At 28.8% G+C, this 10,329-nt stretch overlaps 3 protein-coding genes across 4 annotated transcripts; 1 reads left to right on the top strand and 2 right to left on the bottom strand.

Annotated features, from left to right (window-relative positions):
• The first annotated feature begins 14 nt into the window (after positions 1-14).
• LOC119679787 (farnesyl pyrophosphate synthase-like) lies at positions 15-1,701 on the top strand. Its single transcript, XM_038092325.1, has 4 exons — positions 15-168; positions 228-589; positions 879-1,105; positions 1,270-1,701. Exons 1-4 carry the CDS (start codon positions 112-114, stop codon positions 1,449-1,451), a joined length of 828 nt encoding a protein of 275 aa, XP_037948253.1. The 5' UTR covers positions 15-111; the 3' UTR covers positions 1,452-1,701.
• Positions 1,702-1,736: 35 nt separating this feature from the next.
• LOC119683716 (CWF19-like protein 1 homolog) lies at positions 1,737-4,722 on the bottom strand (the record flags this gene model as incomplete). Its single annotated transcript, XM_038097525.1, has 10 exons — positions 4,598-4,722; positions 4,369-4,535; positions 4,193-4,294; positions 3,900-4,117; positions 3,729-3,832; positions 3,447-3,660; positions 3,257-3,377; positions 2,872-3,200; positions 1,937-2,091; positions 1,737-1,872 (listed from the first exon to the last, which is right to left on the bottom strand). Coding segments are annotated over exons 1-10 (1,566 nt in total), but the record flags the coding sequence as incomplete, so codon positions are not given.
• An 878-nt stretch (positions 4,723-5,600) lies between these two features.
• On the bottom strand, positions 5,601-8,166 carry LOC119680788 (UBX domain-containing protein 6-like). Of its 2 annotated transcripts, XM_038093772.1 has the most exons (8): positions 8,095-8,166; positions 7,773-7,973; positions 7,425-7,567; positions 6,717-7,196; positions 6,569-6,663; positions 6,088-6,511; positions 5,881-6,029; positions 5,601-5,821 (listed from the first exon to the last, which is right to left on the bottom strand). In XM_038093772.1, the coding sequence occupies exons 3-8, from the start codon at positions 7,476-7,478 to the stop codon at positions 5,710-5,712; spliced, it is 1,314 nt and encodes a 437-aa protein (XP_037949700.1). In that variant the 5' UTR covers positions 7,479-7,567; positions 7,773-7,973; positions 8,095-8,166; the 3' UTR covers positions 5,601-5,709. The 2 variants fall into 2 exon arrangements, with proteins under 2 accessions (XP_037949700.1, XP_037949701.1); XM_038093773.1 differs by lacking the exon at positions 8,095-8,166 and having other exon boundaries at positions 7,762-8,086.
• Positions 8,167-10,329: the final 2,163 nt, after the last annotated feature.

Below are 10,329 nucleotides of genomic sequence, written 5' to 3'. Positions count from 1 at the left end.
ATTCAGAGGATCTGTTCATTCTCCTAGGCATTACAGTATAATGTTCCACGGGGTAAGAAAAACCGAGGATTACTAACCGTATTAACATACAAAAATCTAGTCAAAAGTGAAATGTTAACACCGGAGAATATTAAATTAGCACAGTATTTGGGTTGGTGTGTAGAAATGGTAAACCTGTTTACTTTATTTTAGTTTCGATTTAATTTGATATAATTATTTTGTTGTAGCTGCAAAGTTTTCTCATCATTTATGATGATATAATGGATGCTAGTACCACTCGTCGCGGTCAACCATGCTGGTATAAAATGGAGAACGTTGGGCTCACTGCTATTAACGACGCCATTATGATTGAAAATGGCATTTACACTTTACTCAAGAAGCACTTTGGTCATTTGAGTTGCTACAATGAACTACTAGAATTATTCCATGAAATAACTTTTATCACATCTTGTGGTCAATCATTGGATTTGCTTAATTCAAAAAACAATGTCACAGCATTCACAATGGATACTTACAAATCAATCGTTGCAAATAAGACTGCCTACTATACATTCTATTTACCTTTTGCCTTAGCTATGCATTTAGCTGGGTGAGTTACATCATTTTATCTTTTTTTTTATCGAAATCGGAGCTGTGAATCAGTTCTGAACTAGAACTTTTTACTTTTGTGCGTAATTGAATCAAACCACAAACCAAATCAGCAATTTCTGTCTGGAATTGTTGATACGAAGTCTATATAAAATTGAGTTGGTTGTTCGAAGTATCACAACTCTGAACCAAACCAATTCAACCAAAAGATTAAAGCAATTCACAACCCTGCTCAAAATTTTAATATAAATTTTATAATCATTTGCATTCACGTCTTTCTTACTTTTCAGTTATAAGGATGCGGAAGCTTTTCGCCAATCTAAAACGATTTTGCTGGAAATGGGTCATTTCTTCCAAGTACAAGATGATTTTCTGGACTGTTTTGGCAATCCGGAAGTAACTGGTAAAATTGGAACAGATATACAAGATAATAAATGCTCTTGGTTAGCTGTTGTCTGTATGCAACGTGCCAACGATGAACAAAAAGCTATTATGGCTGAATGTTATGGAAAAACAGGTATACTTATATTAAAGCAATTTATCTTATAATTTAAATATTAGTAATTTAGATTTATCTGTTCAAACAAATAATTTAAATTTATATAATTTAAATATACTAAATATAGTATTGATTGATTGAAATTTTAAGAATAATAATACTATACGCTATCTATTTTTTAGATCCTGAAAACGTAGAACGAGTAAAAGAACTATATAAAGAATTGGGCATACCGAATACTTATGCTACTTACGAAGAAGATTCTTATAATATGATCAAGACACACATTCAACAAACATCTCGTGGCGTGCCACATGAAATTTTCTTGGAAATTCTTAATAAAATTTATCAGAGAGCTTCATAAATTGTTAGTGCCTCATTTAAAAGAACTAATCATTGCTTCTTCAATAGTTAGTAGGTTTTTATATGTATATAAACATACAACTAAAATTTTTATATAAAACGCATGCTTTAAAACTGATTTTATAGTTTAGTTTTTAAGACTACAATGTCAAATACAAGAGTCGGTATATCCTTAAAGAATTATTATAAATATATATTGTGTGTGATTATAATTAGAATTTATTTTATGTTAATAAATTTATTTAAAATCTATTACATTTGTAATTGTAGTTTATTTTAGTTATAATAATGTAAAATCATATTCTTTAAATTTTTCGCGAAAATCTTTGACTAATTCAATTTCTTCATTTTTATCTAAACAGCAGTCTTTCCAATTTACTTTATCTTCGCAATCTAATAAATTAGGTGCACAAAACACATCTCTGAAAAAAATAGATTTAAAAATTTTTTTAATGCCATTAAACATAGATATGTAACTATAATTACCTTGCAAAATGTAATGGAAAATGATTCATATTTCGCGTCAACAATGTTTTGTCTGGTAGTTCCGCTACAAAATAAGGTCCCTGAGATGGCAACATTTCTGGTGAAGTTAATTCTGGCAAAGTTTCAAATTCTAAGTTATATTCTTCTGCTTTGTCCTATTATAATGAAAATAAATTATGTTAATGGTCGTAGATTAATTAAACTTATACGGTTGTTTATAAAATAGTTCAATCTATTTTATTAATGTGTATTATATTGCAGTCTAAATATTAATAGGACCTCTGGTAAGAATTTTGAAGATTTAAAAATAAATTTAATGATGAATGTGCACCTCAAAGTTAAACTTTGAGGAGTAAACTTAATGGTATAATATACTTTTTAGGTAATAAAAGCAGTTGTTCTACAATTTCTAGACAAACGGAGTGAAATGTGTTCCCTGTGGACGTTATAATTTCAGTGAGTATGGTATGTGTTGCTTAGTCGTTGATGAAAATTCCGAGTATTGTTGTAACCAGCAAGTATCTACTTTGGTTACGATGCGAATAGATAGTGGTGGCATGAGAGAGAAAATAATATTAGGATTAAGAATGAGTGGGATTAAATTTGAAGTCTATCAGTATCAAGACACAGACACCTAGTCATTTCTCAAGGGGCGGATGCAAAGGTTCCAGGTTGTAGAGCATTAGACCATTAACTCCAGCTTTATTGTGAAACACTACGCCCCATTTCAACTTAAATATATCAACAAATTTGTAAGGTAACTTCCCAAAATTAGTGTTAAAAAATTCTCTTCCAACAAATATACTACAAAACCATACATTAAAATACGACTATATAGTTGACTATCTTCTTTGCTGGGTCACAAGTATCTTAATAAAGCATGTTCATTACATATAAAGAATGTAATATTAATTTGAATTAGTTAAGTATTATACCTCAAAGCTATGTGCCATTTTCCAAGCGCGTGGTTTATCAATTCCTAATGCGTTGATTTGTATATGTGACGACTTATAATTTCTTTCAGTAAAGCACACTTCATGATTGTTTGCCTGAAAAAATTTTCTTAATGCATCCTTAAATCGAGTCAATTCTTCCCAATCGTCTTCAGTAAGTAGAGCAGCTGATTGTATATGTACAATGGACATAATTAATACATGATAATCGTTAATTGGGCCTTTAGCCAATGCCAAATAAAAATGTTCACCCACCGAGATCACTAAATGTTTCTCAACATCCGGAGATGATAGGCAAAACCAACATTTTTCTATAAAATTGTTTAAAATAAAATTTTGTAATATTATTTTTTCTATTGCTATTTACCCTGCGCAATCCCTTGAAACTTTGGGCGCTTTTCTTTGCGATTACCTTTTCCACCACCTCTACGTTTACGATCTTCTTCATTGCCAGCTTGCATATCGTAAAAGTACTGTCTTTTGTCGGACTAAATAGAAAACAAAGAAACTTATTGTATATAATGCATATCATTTATCATATTTGAAGATGTACACACATTTTCATTAGAAATTTTGTAATCGGCAAAATCGATTCCTAGATATGGACATTTAGTTTCATTCGTGGTTTTCTGTATTAGTTCCATAACACGCATTTTATCTACAGGAGTCATATTTAATGCATATATATATTTCTCTTTTGCATTGCCCACATTTGCTAAAGATATAAATCGAGTAGATAACTCTAATTGCGTTGATTGATCAGCTGGTATCCTGTTATAAATATTATGAGATTTTAAACGAATAAAATATTGCTGTAATTTAAAAATAATTAGCATTACCTAAATGGAGCTGGTTCGTTATAACTACCATTATTTGAGCTACAGAAATGATAACGTGGTTTTATTTCTTTACAAAGAAACGAAATCAATTTTGATGCATTTGACTACAATTATTTAACGAATTGTTAATATATATAAAGTACATATTTGTATTTAAATTGAATTACATACATTATTTTCTTGTATTCCGAAAGGTTGTTGGGAAGTCAAAAGAATATCAACACCCTTATACTCACTGGCTGAACTTTTACTAACTAAACATGAATTGCGAAGTGTAATGATATCATCTTTGTTAAAACAGCATTCTTTGTTGGAATCTTTTGATTCTTCAATTCCGCTCAAATAAGCAATTTTAATTCCTGAACTAAGTGTGTAAAGACCGCGCTTACCTAAAATCAGAAAATATAATGTAATAATGAGAAAATATAATGAAATATAATTGAACTAAATAGATTATTTATTACCTAAATAGGTTAAATTGCTACAGATTTCCCCATCCTCAATATCATCATAAAACATTAGATGCTCATTTTTAGTTGGTCCAAGTATATAAGTGGGTACAGCAACTTAAGTAATAAAAATATATTAACGAAAGATAATTTACAATATAATTTTATAAAAGGTTTTTAAAAAAACATACTAATTTTAGCACCATTTTTATATGCTATTAATTTCTCATTATCTTCTAATTTGCCAAAAAAATCTCCAACACAAAGCAACATATCAAATGGCCCAGCTTTTTGATTTGTTTTGTTCACTTTCGTAAAAAGCTGATTGAAATTCCCGCAAACATCTCCTGTTACCAAACTACAGCAAATAATATTGATAAATAAAAGTACCCATATAAATAATAGTATTAATAGACTTACATTTTTACTTTCGTATCCATTTAATTAATTTGCAACAAAATTAATTTATAAGCATAAATAATTTTTTGTTTGGTCTCAACACACAAAACACGATTGTGTCAGTTTTGACATTTGTCAGTTATTTGCAGAGTTGCCAATATATGCATAATTTATGTTGCATGCACACGAAGTGAATAAACATAAGAAAGTCGAAAGTCATTGCAAAATAGTTTTAATAATAAATTCTATATTATTTATAATTTGAACTTAAACTCATTTGCTTTATATTGAGCCCGAGTAACAACAACATTTTAATAATATGTGATTTAAATTTAAACAAATACTACCACTGAAGCCATTTAGTTTTTCACAATTAAACATAGTAATAGTAAGAAAATTTTAAAATTAAAACCTGTCTCTCATCAAGCAGCAACTTTTTTTCTCTCCCTCTGGTAGGAAACCCTTCCTTGTCTAGAAGGTCCTTGAGTTTGTCCCGAGATGAACATCGTCCAAATCAACGTTAACTTCCTCCATACTCTTTATAGTAGTCTTCAACTACCGTTTCCTTTCGCAGATCTCATTTAAGCCTTGCGCTTCCAGATCCCCCCAACACCTTTTACCGTACTTCGATGAGCGAGACTCTTATGCCTCCACCATGCTTATATACAATCGTTGCTCTCGTGACCTTGATCACGGAGTCTACCGCTTTCCAAATCCTGTGCTTGCGCTATAACCCCACCTACTTCACCTATTCCCAATCTACTTGCGCCTTACCCATGCTTTCTGGCTTAGATATACGTAGCCCCTAGGCAATAAGTCACCTGGACACAATAATTTGTTTTCATTTCTACTTTTTAACACTGATATCTATATTCTAATAAAAGCATTTTTGAAATAAATTGAAAAAATATATAAAAAATTTAATAATAGCATTTTATCAACAAAAATTTTTAAATAAATTTGTTGTAATACATTATTTACTACTAATTTTTAATAAATTCCATTTTTTATTCGCATAATAAATTAAATAATTTACAAATATATTTTTTTATGTGTGTATGTATAAGATATAATAAACTCAAGCAACAAGTGGCAACATGTGTAATTTTAGGAAAATTTGTACAACTATTTTTTCATATGGATTGAACCAACATTAATAGTTCTTCTTTCAAAAAATTAACATCAGCGGAATTAATAACAGTTTCATTTGTTAAAGTAAAAAGCAGTGAGACGTTTGGAATGAGTCTTAAAAAGAAAAGAAATATTTAGTTTATAACAAATTTAAGATATATATTTTTATATACCGCATATCATAAAGAGTTTTATCCAAATCTGCTTCGGTAAATTTACCACCACTTGATATTACCAAATTAAACTCAGTTGCTTCATCGATTAAACATGATTGTACAAATTCATAAATATCACTGACTCTGTCGTAAACATTGAATGTGCCCTAATTTTGTAAAAACCGAAATTCAGTACTGGCTATATAATATGTGCATCAAACTCACCTGAATATAAATTCCATTCGGAAACTTAACACGGACTAAAGAGTAACGATACATGCGTAAGTTTCTTTGCTCCTCGCGTTCCCGCATTGCTTTTGTTTTAAGCACTTGTGCACTTTCAATAGCTTCACTTCGCAATTGCTGTTCACGCTTGATCTCTTCTGGTGAAATTCTGTAGAAGTCATCTGGAAGTGTTACTCTCCTTACTTGTGATGGTAACAATACTTTAATATTTCGATCCAATTCTAATGGAATGGGTTCTGCGTTCCTCAACGCTTCTAACAAAGTTTGCAAATCGAAATCCGTTTCTGTATGTTCCTTAGACCAAAGTAGAAAAGGTTCACCATCTAATTCAATTTCTTGAAAGCCAGCGGCAAGTAAAAAGTCTAATGCCCCTTCAACATAACGCACTTTTTCACTAAAAATTCTGTAACACACATTCAATTTTAACACTGAAATTCATATTATTTTTAAAACGAATCACCTGTTAGACATTCTTATTTTACAGTACTTTTCATCATCGGGGTGGTTGATAATATTTTCCAGATATTTTGTTAAAGTTTGTATACAATCTTCTGCCTAAAAAATATATATATTATATTAGTTATATATTATAAAAAAAAATTATTGACCTTCTCTTTAGTATTGCAATTATGTATAATTAGACATGCGGTAAGTGCGCGTTCCCCTTCTAACTGTTGGTACAGGAACTCTTTAATTTTTATTTTCCAATCCTTTTTGGGCAATATTTCTTCACTTATTAATGGACAGCGGAAGAAAACCCCTTGACATGCAAGATTTTCGTTTTGTCTAATAGAAACAGTCGAAGTAGTTGCTACATCAGTTTGACTTGATTCGGCAGATCTTAACTTTCTTTCTGCTTCAAGTTCACGCTTTGCTTGAGCTTTGATTGCTGCTAAGGAAGTGTTAAACTCTTTAGAATCCCTTTTATCTACTCGTGCTAATGCAGCAGCAGCTGCTGCTCTTGCTTCTGCGCTCAATTCTTTACGTTTTGGTGGAACGTAAGTATCGCGTGATTGGCGAGATGTTGATGGTTCTGGTTTAGGTGCATTCAATGCATGCCCTTGCCCCATACTGCCACCCAGCTTAAGCTATAAAAGATATAAGCCAAATATTAAATATTTGTTATTATTATTATTATATTTAATTTAAATTAATATTTAATACTTTAAAATATTTCTAGAAACTAAAAAATAATAACAGTTGTGTCAATAAAAATTTTTTTTTAATTTTATAAACCTAATTATATTTATTTGATATACAGCACAGTTAAGTTCTATTTATATAGTGCTTTATTCTGCATTCATCCATTTATTTACCTTGAATGAAGCCTCTTGCTTCTTTTTTAAAAAATATTTCTTAATTTTTGACATTTTAAGTTTTTATATTCTTGGGGAATGCTCTTTAGGAAGTTTTAGATTGGCGACGGACCGTTTAAGTTCTTCGATCTCTTTCAACGTACCTGAAATGTATGTAATTTTCTTAAATATATATATATATATTTATTTATATATATATATCTATATACATATTTATATATATATATATCTATATACATATTTATATATATATTTATATATATATATATTTATATTTATTTATATATATATTTATATATATATATTTATATATATATATTTATATATATATACTTACAATATACTTACTTGGTCGTACAAACTTTTCTGTGATCACTCTACCGTATATGTGCCAGGAATAAGCTATTAAAAGAGCTGTGCTAAAAATGAGTAATAGTACCAATTTCAGTAGGATGAACTGAAGAGGGGTAAATTCAATAGGGCTTTTCCAGCCGCTGCTAAAATTGTATATTTCGGTCTTAAGTAGAATAGATGAATTTACTGCTACGCCTTTAAGAAAATCGTACGAAATTTTAGTAAAATAAAAACTTTCTTCAATAAACGATAAATTCATTTCATCACTTTTAGTTTAAAAATAAAATGTCATTAATGTTTGCTTAAATTTCGTTACATCAAATTTCAATTTATGAAATCATAAAAATTATCCTGCACTTTTTCACCGAATGAATAATCACAGAAAATTTGACGTTTCTCCAGTTTGTGTGTTTAAAAGTGTATTGATATAATTCAAAACAAGTTACAGTGTTGTAAAATTATTTAAAAGATTCTTGTATTAGCAGTGAAGTTTGATTTTATAACGATATCGTATATACAGGGTATTTCAACATTAATTACCTTAATACAACGATTTTGTATATATAAACGATTATTCTAAACTAAGCCTTAGATTAAAAAATATTAACTTTTATTTCGAGCCTTATTATATATAATTATATATAAGTTCTCACTTGTACAAATAAATTTAAATTAAACTGTTTTTAAACTTTTTTTCGGTTTTAGGAGCAATGCCCACTCTTAAGTGGCTTAACGATATATAATAGAATTTTTAACGAATAAAATTATATTATCAAATTCAAATGAAAATTAATGAAGACGTAGCTTACTTTTTATTATTATACAAGTTAGTTAACAGAAATTATTAATATTTAAAAAAAAAAAATTAAAAATATTTGAAATATTCTTGAATAATTAGAATGAGCAGCTTTTCTTTTTCATATCAACTCTTAAAACTTTTTTAAAGCTTTTTTTGAAAATTCGTTGACGTTCGAATTCGCCCAGTTTGACCAGGGATGATATATAACTGTCGCAAAACAATATCATTGCAAACAATGTTACACGTTTTGCTATTTTATTTATGTAAGATATATTCAACTTTAATCACACTTAAGAAACATACGTTACTTACCTTAAGTCATTATTAAGTTGCGACTATTAAATCGGCTTTATTTATTTCTTCAATTTGGTGAACATTTGTTTTAGACAAGTTGTATATGACTTAATTGGGATATCCAAATATATTAATATGGTTAAAAATTAATATTCTTATTTATTTTATATTAAAGTTATTGTAAATGTTTTGATCGTAAAGTCCTTGACCTATTTTATTTAAATAAGAACACATAAACACAAAAATAAATTTGAGTTGAACATGCAATTTTGTCGAATTCCCAATTGCAGGAAACTTTTTTTAATTTTACTAAATTTTAGGGTGTCATCTGTTGCACTTCCCCATTTTATATGCACTTATTATATAATATTGAGAATTGTTGGTTGTTTTTATGTTTGCATTTTCATTGTCTGACTTGGTTCGATTCGTGTGCCAAAAATATATTTTACGTTATCCTAAACAACAGCTGTTGGCAGGATGCGTATAATTGCGCCATAATCATTTCCTTCTTTATCTTTTATACCTTCATACCTTATCTCTTTAGTGTACCGGCATGAATTCTTTTGTTTAATTGAATGGTGTTGTGAAGTTTTTTTTATATTACGAATTTTTGTCTTCCTGTTTTTATCATGCACAATTAAGTCAGATTGTTAGTAATCCTTTTAATTTTAAGGATTAAAGTTGATGTAAGTATTTCTACCTAACAGATCTGTAGGTGATGATACCACACTTCTTTACTATTTTGATTTTTGATTTTATCTAAATCATCTCTTGAACATATAAATGAAGCAAAAATAAAAATGTAACTTATTTTATCTGAAAAATTCATTTAAAGATGTTTGATAGTTTGTTGATAATGAATTATATTATAGGACATGGTGTTTCACACATAACTTAACAAATTGGTCGTTCAATCCAGTAAGCAATTTGATTTAACCAATCCCAGATCGACAAAATATCCAACTATAGCAGTGAGAAATGTATTTATCTGAAGAATTGATTCTACAGGATGCAATAGTGTAGGTGGGATTTTAATAACGAGAAATTATATTAGACAAAATTTTTGTCGTGGTTTTTGTACAATTACTAAATTAATTAAAATTAGAGTTAGAGTGGTTTCATTTTAACAAGAGGTTGTGTTTATATTCACATCCATTTGTATGCAAAAAAGTATACGTAAAAAATGATGTTGTTATTTAATGTGGTTAAATACAATCTGCTCTTAAACTCTTAATTCTTATATAATTTCTTTTTTCATATTTATTTTTTAAAATTAACAAGTGTCTCCAATGGTTTTGACATTTTATTATTAAAATTTATATTGGTACTAAAATATAAACACTAAAACATATTGAAATTGTATAACTTTTATTATCTTCAGATAATATTGTCAAGAAGTGATTTATCTTTTTATGGCCTGAGTAAGCCATTTATAGATCGATTGGATTAAACTACAGT

The sequence above is a fragment of the Teleopsis dalmanni genome, chromosome 2, assembly GCF_002237135.1.
Source record: "Teleopsis dalmanni isolate 2A chromosome 2, ASM223713v2, whole genome shotgun sequence".
Lineage (NCBI taxonomy): Eukaryota > Metazoa > Arthropoda > Insecta > Diptera > Diopsidae > Teleopsis > Teleopsis dalmanni.
This window is presented reverse-complemented; position numbering and strand designations above follow the sequence as displayed.

Coding starts and splice junctions, on each gene's coding strand:
- LOC119679787 (XM_038092325.1), top strand. CDS start 112: ATGTTAACACCGGAGAATATTAAATTAGCACAGTATTTGGGTTGGTGT. Junction 169..227: donor TGGGTTGGTGTGTAGAAATG/GTAAACCTGTTT, acceptor ATTTTGTTGTAG/CTGCAAAGTTTTCTCATCAT. Junction 1,106..1,269: donor TGAATGTTATGGAAAAACAG/GTATACTTATAT, acceptor TCTATTTTTTAG/ATCCTGAAAACGTAGAACGA.
- LOC119680788 (XM_038093772.1), bottom strand. CDS start 7,478: ATGTCAAAAATTAAGAAATATTTTTTAAAAAAGAAGCAAGAGGCTTCA. Junction 6,512..6,568: donor AAAATAAGAATGTCTAACAG/GTGATTCGTTTT, acceptor TGTGTGTTACAG/AATTTTTAGTGAAAAAGTGC. Junction 5,822..5,880: donor AAAACTCTTTATGATATGCG/GTATATAAAAAT, acceptor TTTCTTTTTAAG/ACTCATTCCAAACGTCTCAC.